Genomic DNA, 27,919 nt, shown 5'->3' with positions numbered 1-27,919 from the left:
TAGTGGGCTAACGTAATAAATCTGAGGTTCGGTGTCGCGATTGTTGGCATAGTTACTGAGGGGATTCGATTATCGTTAAGGTCACGGGCCATAGACGGCGATCAATCTGCAACATGTTTAGCTCGTTATGTGGTGTTGTGCTGCTAAAAATAGTTTTGGTTTGTCACTAAAATAATCCGTTTTTCATTAGTGACTCAATTAAAAACTTGTAGCTATTATGCCAAACAATATTGCCATCAATCAATGATACATCCTTATTCTAAAGGGGCAGATGTCTGAAGTTGTCTACATCTAGTATTGCCTGGATGAAATGCATGGATTTTGTGAATTGATTTCACTACCTGTATAAAAAACAATGGCCCTACTGTGTGAAAATTATTTTCGGCAGCAGGGCTGCGTTCATTACACAAACACGTAATAGAACAAGGAGTGCTGTACTGAACGACCAGTTGAATAGCAGGGAGGGTTCAGTTGTGGTTTGAAAATGCCCCTCTGCCCTTTAAAAATACCCCAATCATTGCTCAAGCCAAACCCCAGCACATCCACCGAATGGAGTAAACATACCTCAAAGTCTGTTCAAGAACGTTTTGGGGAAAATGTGTCGTCCAGTAACGTAGCAAACGTCCAAGCGAACTGAACGCACCCGAGTTGCTACATTTCAAAGGGGCGAGGAGAGGGAAGGGCTTGCGAAGTACCACCCAAAAGGCGGGGCATCCGCAGAGACGTTGACTTGACTACTCCCAAGACATTCTCGCGGCAAGAGGGAGAACGCGCCAAATTCTGACTTGCAAAGAACAACACCGACGTCTGTCAAAGCCTGCTAGGCTAGCTATCTAATAAGAATTTGAACGACAAAGTTTTAGATTTTCAGTTGGGTGTACAGAGAGAAGTTATTTGCCATATGCCAACCATTTGCAAATGTTCGCGAGCAGTCTTATATTTTGTGTTTTCAACACAGTCAGCCGTTTTGCGTGGCAACTAACGACGTTAGCTAACAGTTATCTAGCTAACGTTAGCTGTATCTATCACTTGCGAGGTGGATTTGCATATCTCTCACAAACTACTTTTCACTGAATGCAAGTTACCTTTTTTGGGGTCACGTTACCCACAGAATCCCGTCCAAGATGGTTTTACAAAACAGTGGACGGTACAAGTCAGAGAGAGGACAAGGGGGTGACCAGGACAATCAACAGTAAGTCACTGCCTGAAATGGCTGCATGCAAGTTTCAATTCACATGTCAACAAAATATCTCTGCTTAGCAGGGCTGGGGTTAGCCCAATATTAGACCTCTGATTAATTACTTACTTAAAGAGACAAGATCTAAGGGCATTCCATAGCGACAGCGTGCGAGCCTGTACATCATTCTTTTATATATATTTAAGAATTGGTACCTGATAGCTAGTTTCAGAGCGGGACATGCTGCTAAAGTTACATTCATAAAATTGTAGACGGTTCTGACTGGAGAATCGCTGAGCAATGAACAATAAACTATTTAATCCCTTTTTAGATGCTAGGCTGGGGTCCATTTGAAATGATGACAATGACGTCTCAAATAACTTAGGAGTAGAAGTTATGTTGAATTAAAATCCCTTACTGAGTTGACTGCCTTCAATTCGAAATGACCCCAGCCCTGCTGCGTGGCTAAATGAGTAGTTAACTAGTTAGTTAATTACACATACACAAACGGTATGTAGCATTATTTCTTATGTTGTGTATTCTCCTCTGTAGGGATGACCGGTCATCCATGTCGGCTGCTATCCGGCTGGAGCGCAGCCAGTTCACCGACGAGATGGACACCCGCTTCGGGTTCGAGAGGATGAAGGACCCAGGAGAGAAGACTGGCTGGCTCATCAACATGCACCCTGTAGGTCAACCACACAGACCATAGTGGGCTCTGGAAAGCAGATGATCAGGATGCCCTTAAGTTGGACCTGCTGTCATTTAGCTTTATGTATTTCATGTGCTATTTTTATGATAGTTTTATTTGTATATATTTGTTTAACCTTTATTTAACTAGGCAAGTCAGTTAAGAACAGATTCTTATTTACACTGACGGCCTATTGGGGAACGTTCTGCCCCTGCCTTGTTCAGGGGCAGAACAACAGATTTGTACCATGTCAGCTCGGGAATTCGATCCACCAACCTCTCGGTTACTGGCCCAACGCTCTAACCACTGCCGCGCCAAATTGGGGATTGCATTGTGGAAGACTCTTTCTTAGGCTTACATAGACAAATAAGGTCACTGTCCTGCTGATACAGTATTTATAATACAAGTCTTGTGCCTGAATTGAAGAAATGTTTTAGCAAGGCTTGATCATCTCATCTTAATGTGACTATTGTCAGTATCTAATCCTCCTGTTCCCATCTCAGACAGAGATTCTGGACGATGACAAACGGATGGTCAGCGCTGTGGACTATTATTTCATCCAGGAAGATGGCAGCAGGTTCAAGGTGAGGATCTGAGCACCTGATATAAACACAAGTGCAAGAATGATCACAATGGCGATGTTCAGCTGCTGCAATCTCATCCTTCTTTTTCTCTTTCCTTTTGTTGTAGGTACCCCTCCCCTTTAAGCCCTATTTCTACATAGCCACTAAAAAGGTAAGTCAGGGATGACCAGGTACTCATTTTAAAATGAACAGGCTTTATTACTTCTCATATGAATGACAACGTCGACCACCTGTGTGCCCCATCCAGAACTGTGAGAGAGAAGTCATCTCATTCTTGTCCAAGAAGTTCCAAGGGAAGGTGGCGAAGCTGGAGATGCTCCCTAAGGAGGACCTGGATCTGGTGAGAAACCAAACCATAGCCCATTTAGAAAAAGATAAGTCACGGAATAATGGACCTATACAGTCATTGAGCTCATCTGATCATTCTTAAAATGTGAAATTGCATTAACCCTCTTGAGTCTAACCATGGCTAGACCGGCCCCACACGTGCATTATCATTTTGTCTATCCCCACCAGACGTGATCATGACACGCATGTTAAGTACCAAAATCAAGTGTGAATCAATTCTATTAATTTCAGGGCAGGTTGAAACACATATGAAAGATTCATGGACATTTAGCTAGCTAGCAGTTGCTACCTAGTTTGTTTTGGATGAACATTGGGTTGTTATTTTATTTTACCTCACATGCATATGGTCCTCTTAGCTAATTCTTTGTAGAATTTTTAACCAGAGTCATACAAAATCGTGTCTTTCTCTACTCCGACTATTAGTCCACAGATAAAAAGGGAAACCTAGTTAGTTTTTAGTTAAACAGTATGTGATTTGTCTCTTCTCGTTTGTCTTTCAAGCATCCGCGTGGGTTTGTATCTTTTTGATATCCATTAAGGAGGGGTCTTGCAGCGCGTTGAGCATCTCAAGTAGAGCCAAACGAGTTACATGTGTTACCCTGGTCCCAAAAAACCTATTCATTTTCAGTCATTTATTTTACTGCTCAGTACCAGGTAACCTTCAGACGAGTCTTGTGAAGGTTATGGGGTCGTCATAGAGCAAAATGGAGAACACTTTCGTGTTCGTGAGTCTTAGCTTTCGATTATTATTTTGATATTAGTTGGTAGCTCAAACTGCTCAGGCTATTTGTGAGAAGACCTGTTTGGAGTTGGGACGTCGGCAACTTGAGACAATTCCCGTGAAGTTTGTGGGCGTCGTAGAGCAAAACAGAAAATATGTTTGCATTTGTAAGGGTCCAAATAGTTTCTAGCTCAAACTGTTTGGGCTTTTCGTCATCCTGTCGTCTCTGACAAACGCATGCGCTAACAGGCGCATGTCTACCACATAGGCTAATGGCTAATACCGGCAGATTCAGTCTGTTACGCCTCAGCAGGACGTCTCTAGCGTGAACACACTGGGTTTTATATCATAAAACGTGATGACGTCAACCACGTCCACGCCGGCTCAGACATTGACCTCTGGGAGATGGCATCCAGTATTACTGTAGGATAACCATGTCGACATATGTTTTCTCCATAGCCCAATCACCTGGTGGGACTAAAGAGGAGCTACATCAAGCTTTCATTCAACACTGTGGATGACCTCATGAAGGTCAAACGGGAGATCTCGCCGGCGGTGCGCAAGAATCGGGAGAGGGAGAAGTCCAACGATACCTACACCTCAATGTTATCAAGGTACAGTATCTCAGTGTGATTTTGGTAAACATTTTATTTTACAGCCCTATTGACACTTTTTTAATCCAGTATTTAATGTGATAATACTTGGTAAAATGTAGTACTTTCTGGTAATCATTTGAAAGTCTTTTAAGAGTTAATAACTTTGTGGTAAAAATTGTTACCTCCTGATATTTGTTACAATATAGTAATTCTTGGGTATTCATTATGGTGTTACCGTGTAGTTTCTCGGTAAATACCTCACAGGCTGTGAAATAAAGTGTTACTGTGATGTGGAGTGCGGTAGTACAGTATCATCTTGAAATTCGACTATTCTGGGTCTTTCTATACGTTTTTGACGAGCTCTCTGCTCATCAGTGCGTTGGCAGGAGGCAGTGTCTCGGCAGCGGATGAAGATGGCATGTCCAAGAAAACCTCCGACCAGATGGACAACATAGTGGACATGAGAGAGTACGACGTGCCTTACCACATGCGCCTGTCCATCGACCTTAAGATCCACGTGGTAAGGGCTTTTGACGTTCCTGCTTGGCCAATGGATAGCCCGGGCTCCCAGATCCTTTTTGTGTTGTCTCGCCACAATGACCATTGGAGTTGGCCAGACAGAACAAACCGATCTGGGACCAGGCTAGGCAGTGGATGCTCAGTGGAATCATGGGCTTTCTCTCCCCAGTAATCCCCTATAAAGACTTACCGTTCAGATTATTTTTTTCCCCCCTAGGCTCACTGGTACAACGTTCGGTACAGGGGTAGTGCATACCCTCCGGAGATCATACTGAGAAGCGACCTGGTGGAACGACCAGTAAGAACATATATTTTTTCTTCTACTTATGCCTGATGGCCATCTATCTGACGTTTTAGTTGTTTGGGATTTTCATTGAGCCATCCAGGTTTCTTGTAGTCAAGATACCATGGTCTTTCTCTATCTCCATTTTTATAGTTTAATTGATCGAACTCACAATCTGACTGACGGTCCTAGCAGTGTTTGTAGTTGTGATTTTGTTTCCCTGTTTCTCAGGACCCAGTTGTGCTGGCCTTTGACATAGAGACCACCAAGCTTCCTCTGAAATTCCCTGATGCAGAAACGGACCAGATTATGATGATATCCTACATGATCGACGGACAGGTATGTTGGACCAGTCTGCTCTCAGGATTTGGCAAGACATTACAAACCCGCTATCTTCAGGGATGCAAACTGGTCACCTTTCGGCTAAATTCGCCGTTTTGAATCCAAAAAGGGGTGACCTACGTGATTCGTGCAGATCCGATGAGAGAAGTTTGGGGGGAGAGAAATGTTGAGCAACATTAGCCAACTTATCTGATCAAATAATTGAGTTTATGGTGTGAGAATTAGCTTGCTAATAAAGGAAGACAGCTAACGTTAGCTAGCTAACGTTGCAACATCAGATGAGCTAACAGTATTAACCTAACCAATGCGCTATAGTATTAACTGGTATACAACTCCTTGCCCTTCCTCAAGCTTTAACGCGAATACTATAGTTGCCCACTGGACCCTGGCAATCTGAATTGTTAACTAGCTAACAAACTGTTTCCCCTCTACAGTATGTGGTTAATTTTCAGAATTAGAGAATTAGGTGAAAAGGAGACTTTGCTTGTTAAGCAAGTGGATTCAGGGATCAGGTGTAGCTGGAGCTGGGCCTGGTTTATGCTGGATGACAGTATGGTGAAAGGAACACCACACACTTAACCTTTTTCTCAATTTTCAATACAGTGGATAAAAAGGGGTATGCCAGGTGTGCTCTCTGCCTGAAAGAGAGAAATTATGCCAAAAAGGGGTATCATGCTCTGCTGGCACATTGTAGAACAGATGTCCACAGGCAGGAAGTGTACAATCTAATAATGTGCAGTGTAGCCCAAAGATAATGCTTTTGTTGTGTTGAACTGGACACTACCACTTTGTGAGTGAGGGGGGATTATTAAAAAATTTACTCGGTGAATGTTATTTTTACACACATGTAGCCTTGTGGACTTGATCGATGTCTACTATAGTGGCCACTATAATAGAGCAAAAATAGAATGCCTGTTTGTTTCATTCTATTTCTACTTTAAGATGTTTTTTTCCTAAGTGCAATATTTGTGTGTGTGTGTGTGTGGTCACAAGTGTTCTATTATAAAGGCTGTCATGGCTAACTGCAATATTAGTGTATTGTTTTTTTCTTCTCATTTGCTGTAAAGTTGGATTGCTTTCTTTACATTTTTTTAGCTGTGAGTTAGGTTCACATGAACCACTTTTCATTTTACACACAGTGACGGATCATGTAGATCATATTCTTTGTTGTTTAATTAGTTAAAACCTGCATTTCCACCTAGCAGGGATTTTTTGTTGTTGCATGTTTCAGTGCCCAAAAAAAGTGTCACCTTTTTGGGCCCTCAGTAGTTTGCATCCCTGTATCTTAGTTGTCGTTAACATCAACCATAGGAGTTGGCTGTACAGCACAACAGCACATCCCGATCTACTATGAGGATGTCCCATTTTCAGTCTTAATCTGGAGCTCTGGATTTCCTGTCTGCTCCTTTAACTGATGTCTTAACTGTTCATGATTCCTGCCAGGGCTACCTCATCACAAACCGAGAGATTGTCTCTGAGGACATTGAGGACTTTGAGTTCACCCCTAAGCCAGAGTACGAGGGACCCTTCACTGTATTCAATGAGCCTGACGAGGTAAGGAGGGGAGCATCAATAACGAAAGACAAGTAAACGCCTACGGGCATACATAAATGCGTACAATATAAAGACATACATACTTGATGACATGCTGTGTTCTGTGCTTGTAGGCGGGTCTCATTCAGCGATGGTTCGAGCACGTCCAAGAAACCAAGCCCGAAATCTTTGTCACCTACAACGGAGACTTTTTCGATTGGTGAGTCGGCCTGGGGGACGGATCAACCGATCAACTCTTTGATCAACTGAACTTAGTTTGGTTAACTGTGCTCAACTGCCCCCCGCCCACCCCTTGCCTCATCTTCTCTCTTTCCCTCTTCCACTTCTCCCCTCCAAAAGGCCCTTTGTGGAGACCAGGGCTGCCCACCACGGCCTGAACATGTACAGAGAGATTGGCTTCCAGAAGGACAACCAGGGCGAGTACAGGGCTAGCCAGGCCATCCACATGGACGCCTTTAGGTGAGGGCCACCATGCATCTCATAATGCAGTGCCTTGCTATCTGTGTGGTGTTGTACCTATACAAATAATGATACGCGCACACTAACACAAACTGACTAACCCACCTCTGTGTGTGTGTGTGTGTGTGTGTGTGTGTGTGTGTGTGTGTGTGTGTGTGTGTGTGTGTGTGTGTGTGTGTGTGTGTGTGTGTGTGTGTGTGTGTGTGTGTGTGTGTGTGTGTGTGTGTGTGTGTGTGTGTGTGTGTGTGTGTGTGTGCCAGGTGGGTGAAGCGTGACAGCTACCTGCCGGTGGGCAGTCACAACCTGAAGGCGGCGGCCAAGGCCAAGCTGGGCTATGACCCAGTGGAGCTGGACCCCGAGGAGATGTGCCGCATGGCCACAGAGGAGTCACAGGTCAGCTGGTGCATTCTGGGAGACACAAACAAACTGCTTTTAGAAGTGGTGAGCTAGGGCCTATCTCAATGTCTTTCTCTGAGTCCTGATATCCAATCTCCTCGCCGCTTTCTTGGAGGAGAAGGTCCAAGGTCCCTCCCCTTCTCGGGCCTCATTCTCCAGTGTATTTTGAGAAGGAGGCATGTAGAGAGGTTGCAAGGAATGGAGGAAACGAGTCCAAGTTGTGTGTGTAGATGTGATGCAGGTTGGTTGTCTGACTGGTTTTCTCATGGCTCTGTCCCCAGACTCTGGCCACTTACTCTGTGTCGGATGCCGTGGCCACGTATTATCTTTACATGAAGTACGTCCACCCCTTCATCTTTGCTCTTTGCACCATCATCCCTATGGAGCCAGATGAGGTTTGTCTCTATCAGTTTGTCAGTTGAAACATGGACAATGGGGTGGTGGGATTGGACTATTGCTCACTGGTGTGTGTGGTTGTGTGTGCAGGTGCTGCGTAAGGGTTCGGGGACCCTGTGTGAGGCGCTGCTCATGGTGCAGGCCTACCATGCCAACATCGTCTTCCCCAACAAGCAGGAGCAGGTGTTCAACAAGCTGACAGACGATGGCCACGTCATGGACTCTGAGACCTACGTGGGGGGTCACGTGGAGGCCCTGGAGTCCGGCGTGTTCCGCAGCGACATCCCCTGCCGCTTCAAAATGGTATGGCACTGCTCGGGCCCAGTCCGTTATTTGCCTGTGTAGGTATTTAGTTTACGTGTTTTGTTGACCCGGTTTTCTTTCTGGTGTGTTGGACAGAATCCGGCGGCATTCGACTTCCTGCTTCAGCGGGTGGAGGAAACGCTGCGTCACGCCATCGAGGAGGAGGAGAAGATTCCCCTGGAGCAAGTCACCAACTTCAACGAGGTTTGATTTGATTTAACTATTTAAAATACAGTACATAAAGAAGCCACACCAGGCCAACCAATACATGTACCAAAATTGCCGAGGATTATATAGACACAAAGTCAGACTTGTTTCCGCCCATTATCATGCCATCAACCTACGTCTCCTTACATTTAAAAACGGCGACATCTATAGCGTTACCAACTTCTCTTGATGTACATTCTCGGGCCACAAAATACCATTCGCTTTCTTATTGTCAAAATAAAAATGTTCCCCTAAAGAAAGGGGGAAGTTAGAATTGACCCCCATAGTGTGCGTGTAAATGGAAAATACATTCTCTCTCTTTTCTCCGCAATGAAATGCTGTACTTTCCATGAATCATCATCTGCCCTGTCTGCAGGTGTGTGACGAGATCAAGAAGAAGCTCATCTCTTTGAAGGAGGTCCCCAACAGGATCGAGTGTCCACTCATCTACCATCTGGATGTGGCGGCCATGTACCCCAACATCATCCTCACCAACCGCCTGCAGGTAAACTACACTGCGGTGTGCATGCGTGCGCGTCAAATGGATGCTCCCTTTATTGCATGCGACATCTCGAAGGACTTGGTCTGGCAACACTCCAGAAAGTTACACTGTTCTGTTCCCTTTCTCTTCCTCAGCCCTCTGCTATGGTTGACGAGGCCACGTGTGCTGCCTGCGATTTCAACAAGCCGGGGGCCAACTGTCAGAGGAAGATGAGCTGGCAATGGAGGGGGGAGATCAGTAAGTTCCTGTAGTGTGTGTTGCGGAGGTCAGCTCTTTTTAGACTGACTTCTGTTTTCTATTGCTGTACCAGTGTCAGCCTAAGCGCTTGCTTTGCTTTAGAGACAGTCTTTTTCAGAGATGTAACTTGTCACAATGGTATGGCATTGGCTGAAGCGCAATGTTAAATTCGTATCTACCTACCATTGTATCCAAGCCAATATGACACCAATGTCGAGGAAAATTTGCAAATCAACTTGATTGGGGGCGGCAGGTGGTTACAGCGGTGGGCCAGTAACCGAAAGGTTGCTAGATCGAATCCCCGAGCTGACACGGTAAAAATCTGTCGTTAACCCACTGTTCCTAGGCCGTCATTGTAAATACGAATTTGTTCTTAACTGACTTGCCTAGTTAAATAAAAAAAATTGGAGGTACACAACAAACCTTTCATCATTAGCTGTCCGGTCGTTACCAGGAACCACATACCGGAATTTTAACAAGGTCGTTTTCAGAAAAGAAATGTGCACCCACCTAGCTCATTTTCCAGTCGTCAGATTAAAACAAGACTATAGTGTCCATAAACTGACCATTTGACATAAAACATGTTGGATTGACTACATTTGTAGGTGCAATAGTTTCTTACATTTTGATAATTTATCGCTCTCACGTGCCCATTTCTGTCCATTTAAGAACCAACGGTGTGCTTCCTTTTTGAAGCATTTCCGACAATGCTAACATATTTTTCATGTCGACCAATTAGATGGCTAGCTAACCTTACCTAGCTAACGTTAGCTTGCGTACCCAAAGTACAGCAGCTAGCCTCTGTAACTAGCTAACACCAGTCATCTGAAAGATGGCTAACAGTTAACTAACGAACAGGGAAAAATATATTTGGTTATGGAAGGTTTTTACACAAATTACTTCAGCCATTAGCAGCTAGCTGTTTGAATCCTAGGCAACCTTCATACACATTGTTTGAAGTACAGTAGACCAACATAGCTACTGTAGTAGGTCAAAGCTGTGTGCTGGAAAACCTTGGTAGAGCATGGGTGGAGTAGGCATTTTGGTGCTCCATGTGAATTTCTTCTCTTTTGGGAGGGGGGATTCAGACCTACAATGCCTACTTCTCATTTAAAGCAGTTTTTTGTTTTTAATGATAATTAGGGCTGGGCAATATGGCTATGAATTATCCATAAATCTATTTAATTGTTTTAAATAAGCTTTTTGTACAATTTTAAATACACTGCATTTAAAACATTCAAGCAATAATCAAATGAATTCAGGGCTTGTGAAATTATACCTAGGCTAAATATAAGTCTTCCACAACCATAAAACCCACTAATAATTTTATCAAAATAGTTTAACCTGCTTTTCTTTTCAATAATCACTGATCTGGCTTCCAACTCAAGTCTATGAAAATACAATTTTTGTTCCAAATTTAACCAGAACCATGCATACTGCACATTCACTAATAATGAATGACTTCTAGTAGCAGGCATTATAGAAAATCAATTCAAGTCTCATTTAAGTGTCTCAAGCACAAGCCCACATGCTAGTGAGTAGCCAGCTAATCTCTATATTTCAAGTTTAGCCAACTTGGATCCATTTGCTAGCTAGTAAGGTAGAGCAGTTGAATTGTCATGAGGACACCCTTCTGTCCGTCTCCAACGGGTTTGAACAGCGTGCTAGCCTGTCCACTTTGTTCAGATGTTGAAATCAGGTGGCCTATCTTCAGTGTCCATATGACCGATTTTCTGTTGGACCAAACCTCAAATGCAAATGGCGAGTTGAAACGGCTTGTCAGAGAGGAAGAAGTGTTCTCTCATCTTTTGTTGTTGTGAGTGGCAGGGGGAGGGGCTTTGTGTGCCGTGCATGCGAGTAAATGGGAAGGGGCACGCAGCACAGAAGGAGACGAGACCAAAAGACAACAAGCGGACATAGACGCTCATAAAAATAAAATGGTTATTGAAATACAGGCGTTTGGAATATCGTGCACAAAATTAATTTGGATTAATTCAATATATTGCCCTAATTGTAATTGCCTCTTTCTTCCCTTCCCGCTCACCTGCTTGCTCCGCCATGTCTTCAGTGCCGGCCAGCCGCAGTGAGTTCCACCGTATCCAGCAGCAGCTGGAATCAGAGAAGTTTCCTCCGCTCTTCCCTAACGGCAGGCCGCGGGCCTTCCATGAGCTCAACCTGGAGGAGCAGGCCCGCCACGAGAAGAAACGCCTGGGCGGTGAGCGAGGGAGAAATCTTTTTAGATTGGCACAGAAGTTGTCAGTGAGTTACTGTTGTGCATTTCACTTATCTTCATGACATTCGCGCGCTGTCTGTTCTGTCCCAGACTACTGCAGGAGGGCCTATAAGAAGGTCCGCCAGACCAAGCTGGAGGAGCGGGTCACCACCATCTGCCAGAGGGAGAACTCCTTCTACGTGGACACTGTGCGAGCCTTCAGAGACCGCCGCTACGAGTTTAAGGGACTGCACAAGGTACTTGCCAAAGAGCTACCATACCTATTTACTCTACTCCCGCTTTACTCTACTCCCGCTAAATTGTCAGCATGATTCCAGCGACTATGCCTGTCCGTAGCGTGTTAAGTGTTCCCCTCTCCTCTCCGTCCTCTGTGGTACTGCAGGTGTGGAAGAAGAAACTGTCTGCAGCCCAGGAAAGTGGTGACGCTGCCCTGGTGAAGCGCTGTAAGAACATGGAGATCCTCTACGATTCTCTCCAGCTAGCCCACAAGTGCATCCTCAACTCCTTCTATGGCTACGTCATGAGGAAAGGGTAGGTGCAGCTGCAGCGTCCCCCTCCCAGAGAAGAATATTTAGTTTTATCGAGAGATAGAACATAATCTGGGCTGTATTCAGTAGGTAGAAAACGTTTTTTTGCAACCTGTTGACAGTGCTGCTGTGTTTGTGTGGTTGCCATGTCTTTCCACTAGGGCCCGCTGGTACTCCATGGAGATGGCTGGCATAGTGTGCTACACCGGAGCCAACATCATCACCCAGGCCAGAGAGCTCGTGGAACAGATCGGGTAACTTAATAATGTCCATCCTCTTACAGAAGGCATCTTAATGCTTTCTTTTTTAGCACTCATGTTATGGAGATTTGTTTTTTTAGCGAGACCTGTGTGTAGTGCTGGGTAGCACAAGGCTCATGCATGAACAGCACTCTGTTTCACCATGGCAGTACATGGCATGGTCACTGGTATTTTTTTGTTTTGTTACAGTGACTAACTTTGCCAATGTAGCGAATCTTTGGGGCGAATATTATATATAAAAAAATATAAAACAGGTGTGGCATATCAAGAAGCCAATTAAACAGCATGATCAGTACACAGGTGCACCTTGTTCTGGGGACAATAAAAGGCCACTCTAAAATGTGCAGTTTTGTCACACAACACAATGCCACAGATGTGTCAAGTTTTGAGGGAGCGTGTGTGGCTGATGTGAAATGGCTAGCTAGTTAGCGGTGGTGCGCGCTAATAGTGTTTCAATCAGTGACGTCACTCGCTCTGAGACCTAGAAGTAGTTGTTCCCCTTGCTCTGCAAGGGCCGTGGCTTTTGTGGTGCGATGGGCAACGATGCTTCGTGAGTGACTGTGGTTGATGTGTGCAGAGGGTCCCTGGTTCGAGCCCAGGTTGGGGCGAGGAGAGGGACGGAAGCTATACTGTTACACGTGCAATTGGCATGCTGACTGCAGGAATGTCCACCAGAGCTGTTGCCAGAGAATTGAATGCTTAATTTCTCTACTATAAGCCGCCTTCATCATTTTAGAGAATTTGGCAGTACGTTCAACCGGCCTCACAACCGCAGACCACATGTACGGTGTTGTGTGGGCGAGCGGTTTGCTGGAATCAACGTTGTGAACAGAGTTCTCCGTGGTGGCGGTGGGGTTATGGTATGGGCAGGGATAAGTTACAGACAACGAACACAATTGCATTTTATTTTAATTTTAATGCACATGAATACCGTGACGAGATCCTGAGGCCCATTGTTGTGCCATTCATCCGACACCATCGCATGTTTCAGCACGATAATGCACAGCCCCATGTCGTGAGGATCTGTGCGCAAATGTCCCAGTTCTTCCATGGCCTGCATACTCACCAGACATGTCACCCATTGAGCATGTTTCGGAAGCTCCGGATCGACATGTACGACAGCGTGTTCCAGTTCCCGCCAATATCCAGCAACTTCACACAGCCATTGAAGAAGTGGGACAACATTCCACAGGCCACAATCAACAGCCTGATCAACTCCTTGCGAAGAAGATGTGTCACGCTGCATGAGGCAAATGGTGGTCACACCAGATACTGACTGGTGTTCTGATCCACGCCCCTATCTTTTGTTTTAAGGCGTCTGTGACTAACAGGTGCATATCTGTATCCCAGTCTTGTGAAATCTGTAGATTAGGGCCTAATACATTTATTTCAATTGACTGATTTCCTTATGAACTGTAGCTCAGTAAAATCTTTGAAATTGTTGCATGTTGTGTGTTATATTTTAGTTCAGTATAATGCCCTACCAAGCAAAAAGGCAGTAACTGCTCATTTTGTCGAAAATTAATGTCATTTTTGCTACATTAAATACATGTTTAATCATGTGGACAAGTATCCTGCCTCTATTGTATTGTGTTTTGGAGAAAATGTGGGTCATGTTAGCAAACTGCATAAAGTTACTGTTTAACCAAGGTAAATAAAAGCAATTGTTCTCAGTTCCACGCTATGAGCAGTTACTGCCTTTTTGCTTGCTAGGGAAGTATAGTACCCCACCCCCAATATATTTTCTGTTTTCAATGCCAACTCAACCACTTATGTTACTGTGTTTGTCTGTGGCACTACAGGAGGCCTCTGGAGCTGGACACGGATGGTATCTGGTGCGTCCTGCCCAACACCTTCCCCGAGAACTTTGTGGTGAAGACGAGCAACGAGAAGAAGCCCAAGGTGACCATCTCCTACCCGGGCGCCATGCTCAACATCATGGTGAAGGAAGGCTTCACCAACGACCAGTACCAGGAGCTGGTGGACCCTGCCTCGCTGACCTACGAGACGCGGGCGGAAAACAGCATCTTCTTCGAGGTGGACGGGCCCTACCTGGCCATGATCCTGCCCGCCTCCAAAGAGGAGGGAAAGAAACTGAAGAAAAGGTACATACAAGCGATTCTGTATATACAGGCGATGGGGGGGGGGGGTGGGTTTATCCAAATCAAATTTAATTAGTCACATACTTTGTGAACAACAGGTGTAGACTAACATTGAAATGCTTACATACGGGCCCTTCCCAACAATCAGAGAGAGATTCCAGCCAATGACATTGATAATCACATGATTACGGCATTCTGCTGATAATAACACGATTACGGCATTCTCCTGATAATAACACGATTACGGCATTCTCCTGATAATAACACGATTACGGCATTCTGCTGATAATAACACGATTACGGCATTCTCCTGATAATAACACGATTACGGCATTCTCCTGATAATAGCACTGATTACGGCATTCTCCTGATAATAGCACTGATTACGGCATTCTCCTGATAATAGCACTGATTACGGCATTCTCCTGATAATAACACGATTACGGCATTCTCCTGATAATAACACGATTACGGCATTCTCCTGATAATAGCACTGATTACGGCATTCTCCTGATAATAGCACTGATTACGGCATTCTCCTGATAATAGCACTGATTACGGCATTCTCCTGATAATAGCACTGATTACGGCATTCTCCTGATAATAGCACTGATTACGGCATTCTCCTGATAATAGCACTGATTACGGCATTCTCCTGATAATAGCACTGATTACGGCATTCTCCTGATAATAGCACTGATTACGGCATTCTCCTGATAATAGCACTGATTACGGCATTCTCCTGATAATAGCACTGATTACGGCATTCTCCTGATAATAGCACTGATTACGGCATTCTCCTGATAATAGCACTGATTACGGCATTCTCCTGATAATAGCACTGATTACGGCATTCTCCTGATAATAGCACTGATTACGGCATTCTCCTGATAATAGCACTGATTACGGCATTCTCCTGATAATAGCACTGGTTACGGCATTCTCCTGATAATAGCACTGGTTACGGCATTCTCCTGATAATAGCACTGGTTACGGCATTCTCCTGATAATAGCACTGGTTACGGCATTCTCCTGATAATAGCACTGGTTACGGCATTCTCCTGATAATAGCACTGGTTACGGCATTCTCCTGATAATAGCACTGGTTACGGCATTCTCCTGATAATAGCACTGGTTACGGCATTCTCCTGATAATAGCACTGATTACGGCATTCTCCTGATAATAGCACTGATTACGGCATTCTCCTGATAATAGCACTGGTTACGGCATTCTCCTGATAATAGCACTGGTTACGGCATTCTCCTGATAATAGCACTGGTTACGGCATTCTCCTGATAATAGCACTGGTTACGGCATTCTCCTGATAATAGCACTGGTTACGGCATTCTCCTGATAATAGCACTGATTACGGCATTCTCCTGATAATAGCACTGATTACGGCATTCTCCTGATAATAGCACTGATTACGGCATTCTCCTGATAATAGCACTGATTACGGCATTCTCCTGATAATAGCACGATTACGGCATTCTCCTGATAATAGCACTGATTACGGCATTCTCCTGATAATAACACGATTACGGCATTCTCCTGATAATAGCACTGATTACGGCATTCTCCTGATAATAGCACTGATTACGGCATTCTCCTGATAATAGCACTGATTACGGCATTCTCCTGATAATAGCACTGGTTACGGCATTCTCCTGATAATAGCACTGGTTACGGCATTCTCCTGATAATAACACGATTACGGCATTCTCCTGATAATAGCACTGATTACGGCATTCTCCTGATAATAGCACTGATTACGGCATTCTCCTGATAATAGCACTGATTACGGCATTCTCCTGATAATAGCACTGGTTACGGCATTCTCCTGATAATAGCACTGGTTACGGCATTCTCCTGTGTCCAGGTACGCTGTGTTCAACGAGGACGGCTCGCTGGCCGAGCTGAAGGGCTTCGAGGTGAAGAGGCGAGGCGAGCTGCAGCTCATCAAGATCTTCCAGTCGTCCGTGTTCGAGGCCTTCCTCAAAGGCACCACTCTAGAGGAGGTGTATGACTCGGTGGCCAAGGTGGCCGACTACTGGCTTGACGTGCTCTACAGCAAGGTAACGTGTTTGTTTCCCGGCGCGCACCTGTGTGTGGTAACTTTACATTTTATCAGTTCTTCTTCATTCATCCATGTATTAAATGAGCGATCCAACCTGTAATAATATTCCCCATCTCTGCTTGCATGCTGAAAGCTACATCAGCCGGACCACGTTCAGTCGGGAAAAACGTTGTGGAAAGTTGCAGATTGTCAATAGTAGAGAGCTGACGTGATTATATCTGAATGTTCTACTATGCTGTGTCCTGACGGGATTTGTGTTTTGCCCAGGCTGCCAACATGCCGGACGCGGAGCTGTTTGAGCTCATCTCGGAGAACCGCTCCATGTCGCGGAAGCTGGAGGACTATGGCGAGCAGAAGTCCAACACCATCAGCACGGCCAAGCGGCTGGCCGAGTTCCTGGGAGACCAGATGGTGAAGGACGCCGGGCTGAGCTGCCGCTACATCATCTCCCGCAAGCCAGAGGGCACGCCGGTCACAGAGAGGTGAGGCAGACCGACCCACACTCCACTACCACAGACCGGCAGTCATGGCTCCTCACTTCACATTTTTGTCTTCAGCTCATTTTAGCGTAGTGTCGCTTATTGCTAGTGTTCATTCCTCTCTCTCGCTGTCTCTCTGACAGGGCCATCCCCCTGGCCATCTTCCAAGCTGAACCCAGTGTTAAGAAGCACTTCCTACGCAAGTGGCTGAAGATGCCCAGCCTCCATGACCTGGACATCCGCTCCGTAAGTCTCTGGGCATTTTTCTTTCTTTTTTTTCCACCCTAAGAGTGCCGCAGTTATTTCCCTAGTGTTTTAGCTGAGTCAGTCACTAACGAGTTTAGCCATGAACTCTCTCCAGATCCTTGACTGGAGCTACTACATTGAGAGATTGGGTAGTGCCATCCAGAAAATCATCACCATTCCAGCTGCCCTGCAACAGGTAAACCCACAGCAGCTCTTAACCGTGGCTCTGAGGTGCAGTTGCCCCTAGGTGTAGATCTAGGATCAGCTTGCCCTCCCCAAATCCTAACCTTGCCCATTAGTGGGGGGGGGGGTTGCAAAACTGATCCAAGACCAGTGCCTAGGTGCAACTTCAGCCTACTCCTGATCCATGTGGGACTAGATTCTTTCAACTTGTACCTGCTCGCTGCTCACCCAATCTGGTCCCGTTGTGATCCGGGCTGTAGGTGAAGAACCCCGTGCCCAGAGTGCGCCACCCGGACTGGCTCCACAAGAAGCTGCTGGAGAAGAACGACATCTACAAGCAGAAGAAGATCAGCGAGCTGTTCACCAGCGAGGGCAAGAGACAGGTACACCCGCCTAGCCAACGGTCAGCGGCGACACGCACAGAAAGACACACACACACTCACGCCACTCCCTCTCTCTTGCATCCCCCTCTCAGGTGGCCCATCATGCCCTGGAGGCAGGGCAGGCGGCTGACATTGAGGACTTTGGGATGCCTGCCCGACCCCTGCAGCCGGCCATACTGATCAGCACGAAGCGCAAGCGGGTGTCGCAAGGAGAGAACAGCCAGGCCGTGGAGTCCCAGGAGATGGAGCTCACCCAGTCCTGGAGGGAGATCCTCGGCCCTCCACCACCCACGGGGGAAACGCAGGAGGCGCGCCTGGTGTGGCTGCGCTACCACAAGAAGAAGTGGGAGCTGCAGCTGCGGCAGAGGAAGGAGCGCCGGAAGCGCCGGCGCCTGCTGGACGGCGAGGTCCAGGCCATGGGGGGAGGGGTGATCCGGGACGCGGGCCCCGCCACAGGCCTGGGTAGCTTCCTCCGCCGCACGGCGCGCAGTATCCTGGACATGCCCTGGCAGATCGTACAGGTGGGTTAAGTTGGGCCTAGGGGGGGTCAAATAACATTTAGTTAAGACGGATTCCAGGACACAGATCAAGCCGAGTGCTGATCTAAAAAGCATGCTGCTGCTCAATGGAGAATCTGTTTAAAGTGTTTTGTACAGGACTAGGCTTAAACTGTGTCCATACTGACTAAAACTCCAAATACCATTGTTTTGTTTCAGAATAGTTCATGGGAACTGTACAGAGCAAAAGGAAGACTAACTGTATATATCTTGTGAATGCTCCTCTAATAAACAAAATGCTTAAACCCAGAAGTCTGTGTGACTGGATGTCCTGTCCTCTCCTCTCTCCCCCAGATTGCAGAGACCAGTCACCCTGGGCTGTATAAGCTGTGGGCTGTGATCGGCAGTGACCTGCACTGCATGAAGCTCAACATCCCACGGGTGTTCTACGTCAACCAGAAGGTCCCCAAGCAGGAGGAGGGAGCCACATACAAGAAGGTACATGTTAGTCTCATGAGAGACGGATTGATTAATAGATCTGTGACAACCTCCCTCCGCTGACTGCTCAAGCCTTCCGACCCTCTCATGAGCGTCCGTCTACTCTTGAATGATATGTCGTCGGTTTTAAAATGCCTGGCTTTTTTTTTGGTATTGCTTTAAAGCTCGTTGAGGTTATTTTTGTAATGAAAAGCACTACAAAAGTTCAATTTCTCATTATTCGTGTTATTATTTGATGACTGAGCACTCTGGTTTTTGCTTTGTGCAGGTGAACCGTCTTCTGCCGCGCTCCAACATCGTCTACTACCTGTACCAGTACTCTGTCCCTGAGGACATGTACCAGGAGCACCTCAACGAGATCAACGCTGACCTCTCTGCCCCAGACATAGAGGGGGTCTACGAGACACAGGTACCTACGGGTTAGGATAGGACAAAGTCGTGTTCCTCCTGGATGTGTACAAGAAGCAGTTAGTGGGGTTAAGGGGTTGTACTGTATTCCTGAATCCAGTGTTGTGTGTCTTGGTTAGCATGTTTAACATTTCATATTTAGGGAAATATAATCAATGGCTGTGTTTTGAGTGTTAGTCTCCATGTGTGTAGTACAATTTTTTTTTATTTTTTTTTACAGAAAACGTTTTAGAAGAAGTTCGCAAAATAAAAGTCCAGGTAGCCTCTGTTTTATTTCATTTGGTGCCTAATGAACAACCCTCTCTCTCTTTCCTCCAGGTCCCTCTGCTGTTCCGGGCCCTGGTACAGCTGGGTTGTATGTGCATGGTCAACAAGCAGTTGGTCCGGGATTTGGGCGGCCGGGAGGCTGAGACGTATGACCTGGAGCACCTGGAGATGAGGTCCCTGGCCCAGTTCAGCTACCTGGAGCCTGGTAGGACTAGCTCCCACTGGCACTGCAGATTCCCTTCACTGTTTCTCTACTGTGTCTCAATGTGTCGTCCATATATTTGATATCTATTTGTAATCTTTCTTTACCTGTCTTTTTTTAAAGTTATTGTGTTGACTGACTTGACATTTACTATGATGTAAATCAACCTAAACCTGGCATTTCTTCCATTTGGTGCCTAATGAATACGACCCCTTATATGGAACGTGACGATGGGAGCGTTGAACCAGTATCGTTGTGTTGTCTTCCTCAGGGAGCGTCCGACACATCTACCTTTACCACCACAGCCAGGGCCACAAAGCCCTGTTCGGCCTGTTCATCCCCTCACAGCGCAAGGCCAGCATCTTTGTCCTGGACACGGTAAGACCACACCTCATCTACACTCTGTACCCAAGCACCCTACACATCAGATTTCCCCTTAAAATCGTTTTTCCTTGTAATGCTTCATTACACAAACGTGATGCGAGAGTGATTTTTAAGTCATTTCCTACGAAATTGTTGAAGAAAAAAAGACATCAAGTCCCCTTCGTCTTCCTCCCCTTCCTACTTTAGGTTCGCAGTAACCAGATGCCCAACCTGAACACCCTGTATGGGGCAGAGCGTACAGCCCTGCTGGAGAAGACCAGCGAAGAGCTCCTGCCCCCTGAGAAACACACCTTTGAGGTGCGGGCCGAGAACGATGTGAAGGCCATCCACCGAGCCCTGCAGCGCATACTGCTCAACTACAAGGTACCGCCATCCGCTGCACCCCTGTCACCTGCATGGTTCTGCCACTATATTGCTCTCTCCGGCTTGTTCTCGGATGTGTTGCTTTGTTTAGGCCTTCTCTCTAAAGTTTTCAAACTTGCTATTGAAGGTGTAAGGTTGTATGCTTATCACAGATTAATAGGATAGAGCAGTGTCGTTTTGCAACAGAACACGTAAATGAGCATTTCTTATTGGACAAGTGCAGGTAGTCCCTCCGTGTTTCAGTCCATGTTCTTCCATTTGGTGCATAATGAACACAGCCCTGGTAACACTATTGACCGTTGTCCTTCTCTCGCTGTATTCAGGGGGAGCGCCGCGGGCCCACCCTGATCGCAGTGCAGTCCAACTGGGAGCTGCGGCGGCTGGTGGCGGGCATGCCGGTGCTGGAGGAGTTCCCGGTGGTGCCGGTGCATGTGGTGGACGAGATCAGCTACAACGTGCTGGACTGGCAGCGCCACGGTGCCCGCCGCATGGTCCGCCACTACCTCAACCTGGACAGCTGCCTGTCGCAGGCTTTTGACATGGCCAGGTAGGTAACACAGCACTAAACCAGGTCTGTGCTGGCTCTGTACACCTAGAACAGTCTAAATGGCACAACTGGAATAAGAACCCTAGTGGGGTTTTTTTTACATTGTTTATACAAAAAATGTATTATAATAATTTTCACACTTTACATATTTAGTCTGGGTTTCATTTGTGTAATATCATTGTGACTTTTATGCTCGTTTTGGGCTACGGTCGCTTACTGTTCCCTCTCCATCCCATTTCAGATACTACCACTTGCCGGTGGGGAACCTGCCCCACGACGTGTCCATCTTTGGTTCTGACCTGTTCCTGGCCAGGCACCTGAGGAAGCACAACCACCTGCTGTGGCTGTCCCCCACCGCCAGGCCTGACCTGGGGGGCAAGGAGGCCGACGACAGCAGGCTGGTGATGGAGGCTGATGACAGGGGCTCCATGGAGATCAACGCTCAGGGCTGCTACTCAACAGGTAGCCAGCCTTACTCATTCACACACACCAGAGCTGGGCCGTGTAGACAAACGGTCAAATCATGATACATTTAAACATTTTGCTTGATGACAATAAATACAACCAATAAAAAATTACGCAGTTGCTTCCCCTTAGCGACATTTTTTTTTTCTTGTGCCAAGTAAGACAACTGAGATGTCTTTGATTCAAGAAAAAATGTCTTTCATCCATCCTATCCAGGGGATGTGTGATTTGATATTTTGATGTGCAACATTTAAAAATATGATCCACAATTATCACATTTCTTTTGGCTCTTTTTCTAGATGAATTTGGCGACCCAAAAATGTTTGCAAACTGGCGTAGGCTACATCATTCACCACCGCAGGAAGTGGGAATCCAAAACACTTAGCTAGATTGCGCTAATTAGGATTTTGTTGCTCGATAGCTATGTCATTAATGAATGTCCTACTCAAACTTTCCAGGTCCTAGGCGTAGCCTACTCGATGTGTTCACTGCAAAGGCCACGCTCCGTGTGCACACCAAAACCATACTGCTTAGCCAACTGCCGTTGTAAAGTGGTGCCATTTGCTCGATATTGAGAGTTGAGAAATAGGTGACACACGCACAGGAAGCTGAGACGAAAACGACAGTTGTTGTAATTGCATTTTTAAAGGTTGCACAACGTCAACGAAGTGGGTGATGGAGTGGCTCACTCACACAGCATCGAAACCTGGACAGGCAGATACTTTCAGATGTTGTCGTAGCAGGAATTCATATAATTCACATTACTGTTGAACAAATAATGGTTTTAAGGACGTTGTGTAGCATAATCACACAAAAATAACTGACAAATGCAAAATTGTAGAAAGAGATAGGAAAATGATGGTACCTGTAATTTTTGGGGTTATCATCCCCGCTCTAACACAAACATTATGGACAACACTGACACATTGAAGTAGCCCCAACCATTGTCTTGTAGTTAGGAATTAATCATCTGTACCGGTGATGCGGTACATTTAAAGCGACTTAATTGGAACAAAAGGAAATATGCTTTCAACTAGGTTTCAAACTGTTTTTCCCTGTCGTTCTACTGTGTTTCAGTGTGTGTGGAGCTGGACCTGCAGAGTTTGGCTGTCAACACCATCCTGCAGTCGCAGCATGTCAACGACATGGAGGGAGGAGCCAGCCTGGGTGTCAGCTTTGACGTCATCCAGCAGGCCTCGCTGGAGGAAATGATGTCAGGGAACCAGGGAGCCAGTGCGGTGGCCAGCTACGACGAGACAGCCCTCTGCTCCAACACCTTCAGGTGACCGCTTCGTAATAACATGCAACCACTGCCGCCGACACCTCGAAACACCCCAGATCCGTCAAGCAACCCGTTTCGGCTCTAAACTAACTAGCCTGCGTGGTTTTTGGAGTGTAGCCCAGCACTGTAGCCCAGCACAGGTTAAAATAATATACTTTATATCAAGTTTGATTTGATTGGATGTATTGTCTGCGAGCAGGATCCTGAAGAGCATGGTGGTTGGCTGGGTGCGGGAGATCACGCGGTACCACAACGTCTACGCCGACAACCAGGTGATGCACTTCTACCGCTGGCTGCGCTCGCCCAGCTCGCTGCTTTACGACCCGGCGCTGCACCGCACCCTACACAACATGATGAAGAAGGTATTCCTCCAGTAAGTGACACTGCCCAACACACACAACCCTACTTGGCCCTTGGTTGTCTCCATTCAAATGCAGCTTTATCTGGGGGGGAGGTTATGACATGATCAGAATTCTTATTTGTTCGTATCGTTTTATGTGATTGGACACAAAACCATTTATTTTGTAGATCATCTTCTTCCCCCAACTTTGAAAATTAGAAGATTTCTTCTTTTTTTTACTCGAATTGTATTAAATTTATTCTAACTCTAAACGGTCTGTCATGTATTGAAAACGGTCGTTCCTTGAAAGCAGGAAGGATCCCTTGATGAATGGCTCTCTCTGCTCTCCTATCACAGGCTGGTGGCAGAGTTCAAGCGGCTGGGCTCCACCGTGGTGTACGGAAACTTTAACCGCATCCTCCTTTGCACTAAGAAGCGGAGGATTGACGACGCCATCAGCTACGTGGAGTACATCACCAACAGGTTGGTTAACTAACCTACCCGTAGGGCAGGCGCACAATTGGCCCGGCGTCGTCCCTGGTTAGGGGAGGGTTTGGCCGTCATTGTAAAATAAGAATTTTGTTCTTAACTGACTTGCCTAGTTAAATAAAATGAAGGTTAAATGTACTACAATGCCTCTATACAAGTACTTTGTCCTTTTATAACGTATCAATATGCTGTCTATCAAAGCCAGAGAAAAACATTTATTGACCTAATAAACGAACGGCGCTCGTAAATCAGTGATGCGTGGTTAGAGAGTGAGTGCAAGCCCTGTTTAGTTTGTTGTTTAATAAATTCAGAGCTAGATCGCATGGGGTGAAGGTTCGTGGAAATCAGCCAAGCATACCGTCACCCTGTGGGATCAAGCACTAACCATATATTAGTAGGCAAGGTTTTGTTTTATGGGCAATTATTTATGAATTTTTTTCAACTTGTTCTGACTGAGGATTTTTTTTTTTAATCTTCAGCATTCACTCGCGGGAAATCTTCCACTCCCTCTCCATCTCCTTCTCCCGCTGCTGGGAGTTCCTTATGTGGATGGATCTGGCCAACTATGGAGGAGTGAAGGGCAAACTGCCCTCCAGCGTCCTGTATGGAGAGGTACCTTCTAGTTCTGCTTTTGCTAAATATGTGTATGTGACCAGTACAATTTCATTTGATATTTAACGGATGTGCGTTTGTTTTTCCTATGTCTCATAACCAATGAAAATATTTGGGTTTGAAATGACACTCACTACCTACATTGACTTTCAGAATGGGACAGTCCAGAAGAAGGGAAAGGAGGATGGAGAGGAGGAGGGCAGCGAGGATGAGGAGGAAGCTGAGGAGGAGGATGGAGCCGGAGAGGTGGATGAGGTGGAGGAGCTGATTGAAAGCAGCTGGAACATCATGCAGTATCTGCCTCAGACCGCCTCCTGTCAGAAATACTTCCTCATGATCATCTCCGGTAGGCCAGCGCATTATCGCAAACATCGTCATCATTAGCATAGCACGTGTACAGTGTTTGATCCAGAATGAAGTTGGAGGGGGTCCGTGGGCACAGCTCCCTGATTTCCTGTGCTCGTCTGTCCTTTACCATGTCTCCTCTGTTTCCTCTCAGCCTATATTGCTGCCATCTACCACAGCATGCGGGAGGAGCTAAGACGCAACGCCCCGGGAGCCACGCCCGTTAAGAGGCGGGGCGGGAGCCAGACTTCCCAGCAGGCAGCAGGAGATTCCACAGCACTTCCCGGTAAGTAACCAGAGAGCGGTACCACAACCGTACACAGACACAAACAAAGTTATTTTGGTGTGAAAACAGAGGAGTGACCACCACAGGTGGTCTGGTTTGTGTCTAATCTCCAAATAGCTTTTAGATTGCTGTCCCCCACTTACTTCCTGTGACTACTAGACAGCTACATTGTTCAATAGTCTCCCGTAAGCTGGCCTACACTGGAAAACCCAGCAATACCTGACTATTAGCCAGCTATAACCTTCAATAGTCTCCCCACATATCCAGTCTAGCAATCTACAGATGAAAATAAGCCGTCTCTCCTCCACAGGTATGATCTCCTTCTCTCAAGAGTATGTGTCCAGCGAGCTGACCCAGAACTTCTTCACCATCACCCAGAAGATCCAGAAGAAGGTGACGGGCACCCGGAGCGTGACCCAGCCCTCCGAAATGTTCCCCGTCCTGCCTGGCTCCCACCTGCCTCTCAGCAACCCAGCCCTGGAATTCATCAAATACGTCTGCCAGGTCAGTGACTGGGAACCAGGGTCATATTTATTAGTGCACACCGTAGCAAAGCATTTTTGCAACGGAGAAAGTTTTGCAATGAACATTTTTAATTTCTTATTGTGTAAGTTCAGGTAGTCCCTCCCAGTTTCAACCCGTTTGCTTCTGTTTTGTGCCTAGTGAATACACGCCAGAGTTGTATTCATTAGTGCACACCATTTCAAAACATTTTGCAACGGAAAACAAAAATGAGCATTTCAGTTCTGTTTTCTTCTGTTTGGTGCCTAATGAACACAACCTTCCCCTGTAGGTCCTCTCCCTGGATGCCAACATAGTGAACCAGGTGAACAAGCTGAAGAGGGACCTGTTGCGTCTGGTAGACGTGGGTGAGTTCTCGGAGGAAGCCCAGTTCCGCGACCCCTGCAACTCTTACATCCTGCCCGAGGTCATCTGCCACCACTGCAACTTCTGCCGCGACCTCGACCTTTGCAAGGACCCCTCGGTGGCACAGGTCAGTGCCTCCCCTACAGCTCATCCAATCCATTAGAATGATGAAGCGCTTTTTACAGATGCTCAAAGTAGAGGTCGACCGATTTATTTATTTTTTAAATGATTTTTAAACGCCGATACTGATTATTGGAGGACCAAAAAAAGCCGTTACCGATTAATCGGCCGAATTATTTTTATTTTATATATATATATTTGTGTATGTGTGTAATAATGACAATTACAACAATACTGAATGAACACTTTTGTTTTAATATAATACATAAATATAATTAATTTAGTCTCAAATAATGAAACATGTTCAATTTGGTTTAAATTTTGTGTGTGCTCCTTCGTGTTCACTATGTAAGTCATCTGTTCTGTGCTCACAGGACGGCTCTGTTTTGCCCCAGTGGTTCTGCTCCAACTGCCAGACCCAGTATGAGACTGAGTCCATTGAGATGGCCCTGGTGGAGGCCTTGCAGAAGAAACTCATGAGCTACACTCTGCAGGACCTGGTGAGGAAGCAACCCACACCCTCACATCTGACACATCCTTTGGGATTCATATGACCTGGGTCGTGTTCATTAAGGAAAGCGACAGAAAACGTTTTCAAAAGGAGAAGTCCAGGTGGTTTCTTCAGTTTGGTGCCTAATGAACACAACCCAGGTTCACTACTTAGTAACTACTGTTTTCAGGAATTGTGACCGTGTCTCACTGTGAAGTCTAAAAACGTGCCTTGCGTTCGTTGCATTGCAGGCTTGTGCCAAGTGTAAAGGAGTGAAGGAGGCCAACATGCCTCTTTACTGCACTTGTGCAGGAGACTTTGAACTCACCTTCCCCACCAAGGTTTGTGCTCCTCCAACCCATGTGTCCCTAGCCGTGTTAAAACGATGTGCCACCCACCATAATATCTTAAATTCAAAGGTTATGAAACATTGTGTTTTCTCGGATTTCTAAAGGTCTCTTCTTCTCCATCCACAGAGTTTCTCAGAGCAGATCAAAGTGTTCCGGAACATCGCCGCACACTACAACATGAACTTCCTGGAAGAGACCATTGACTGGCTACTGGTCATGAGTCCACAAATAAGCCAGTCTCGATGATGAGCCACAATCTGAGTCTGTGAGCTAAACTGGCTTTTGTGGCTGTATCTGGAGATCCCGTCAGTTACCAGGGTTGTGTTCATTAAAGCACACCGCAGACTTTTTATTATTGGACAAATTCACCCAGATGTCACTCGTGGGATGTTCAACGCTGGCGATATTTAAATGCAGAATGGGAATATTGCTCACTTTGAGACAAACTTGCTTTGATGTGACAATAAATTATGATAATACATCTTTATTCCTCTATGCTTTTCTATACTGTAGCTGTTAAAACAACATAGAAACGTACATTTCTTGACCACCCAAGTACAGGAAATGTAAATGAGTTGTCAATCAGCTTTCCAGTCTCCATGCGAAATTGTAGATATGGTGTTTTGACTTTGTATAGGAATGCTTATGGATGAGAAAAGGTATAGGCCTCTGGTCAAGGGTTTCATCCTGTCTTAATGTTTTTGTCAATAAATATTTTTTTGTAATTAGTACACAATGGACAGTTTCTTTCAAGGCAGAGTTTGTGAGAAATGCTCTAGCCGTCCCGTTTATCAGTTTCTGTTTACATGGACACATCTAAAATCAGGCTACCTGATGACGCTGATAAATGCAGAAAATCGGCACTCAAAATAAACGTTCTACCACAGCGAACATGTTATCTTTTGGGAAGCATATTTTATTCTTAGTTCGGGCTAAATTTCTGTGAACTACTTCGTATACATTCAGTTGTTCAGGACTCACTTCCCTCGCACTAAAGAGGGAGGCTAGCTCGTCCGGTGCTGGCATATGCGCAGATCAAATATACCGCTGGAACGCCGACAATTCAAAAGATTGCTCAGAAAACCAGGTGTTATAATCGGCGTATGCTTATTTGATTTTGAGTTTACGCCGATTTAAAATAAGCAGAGTAAGGTGTTGACATTACAATTGCATAATCTGTTCAATATCGAATTATTAGTGCGCATTTAAACACTCATTGAGGGCTGCTGCCCAGATTTGGAAACCCCATCAGTCCTAAACATAACATGGTGACTCTCCTTCCTCTGTAATTGGATGCTAAT

The 27,919-nt window shown here is 45.9% G+C and overlaps 1 protein-coding gene across 1 annotated transcript; it reads left to right on the top strand.

Annotated features, from left to right (window-relative positions):
- Positions 1-806: 806 nt before the first annotated feature.
- On the top strand, positions 807-27,349 carry pole (polymerase (DNA directed), epsilon). The gene is made up of 47 exons (XM_039013203.1): positions 807-1,192; positions 1,730-1,865; positions 2,372-2,452; positions 2,559-2,603; positions 2,700-2,792; positions 3,981-4,135; positions 4,493-4,637; positions 4,854-4,934; positions 5,151-5,258; positions 6,705-6,815; positions 6,929-7,014; positions 7,155-7,274; positions 7,535-7,667; positions 7,952-8,065; positions 8,157-8,369; positions 8,466-8,573; positions 8,953-9,081; positions 9,213-9,315; positions 11,384-11,530; positions 11,639-11,784; positions 11,931-12,079; positions 12,237-12,329; positions 14,138-14,440; positions 16,318-16,513; positions 16,783-16,997; positions 17,138-17,240; positions 17,356-17,436; positions 17,684-17,806; positions 17,899-18,327; positions 18,658-18,801; positions 19,070-19,210; positions 19,528-19,681; positions 19,950-20,056; positions 20,249-20,425; positions 20,749-20,972; positions 21,214-21,434; positions 22,515-22,719; positions 22,919-23,092; positions 23,417-23,542; positions 24,028-24,160; positions 24,314-24,506; positions 24,660-24,791; positions 25,102-25,295; positions 25,585-25,785; positions 26,153-26,278; positions 26,520-26,609; positions 26,745-27,349. Exons 1-47 carry the CDS (start codon positions 1,125-1,127, stop codon positions 26,862-26,864), a joined length of 6,876 nt encoding a protein of 2,291 aa, XP_038869131.1. The 5' UTR covers positions 807-1,124; the 3' UTR covers positions 26,865-27,349.
- The last annotated feature ends 570 nt before the right edge of the window (positions 27,350-27,919 follow it).

The sequence above is a fragment of the Salvelinus namaycush genome, chromosome 18 (genome assembly GCF_016432855.1).
Source record: "Salvelinus namaycush isolate Seneca chromosome 18, SaNama_1.0, whole genome shotgun sequence".
NCBI classification, from domain to species: Eukaryota; Metazoa; Chordata; class Actinopteri; order Salmoniformes; family Salmonidae; genus Salvelinus; species Salvelinus namaycush.
Note: the sequence above shows the minus strand (reverse complement) of the source record. Positions and strands in the feature narration are given on the sequence as shown.

Excerpts from the sequence above, each read along its gene's own strand:
- pole (XM_039013203.1), top strand. The coding sequence starts at position 1,125 with ATGGTTTTACAAAACAGTGGACGGTACAAGTCAGAGAGAGGACAAGGG. Across the intron at positions 18,802-19,069 it reads AGGGAGCCACATACAAGAAG|GTGAACCGTCTTCTGCCGCG; the intron begins GTACATGTTAGT and ends TGCTTTGTGCAG. Across the intron at positions 20,057-20,248 it reads GCATCTTTGTCCTGGACACG|GTTCGCAGTAACCAGATGCC; the intron begins GTAAGACCACAC and ends TTCCTACTTTAG.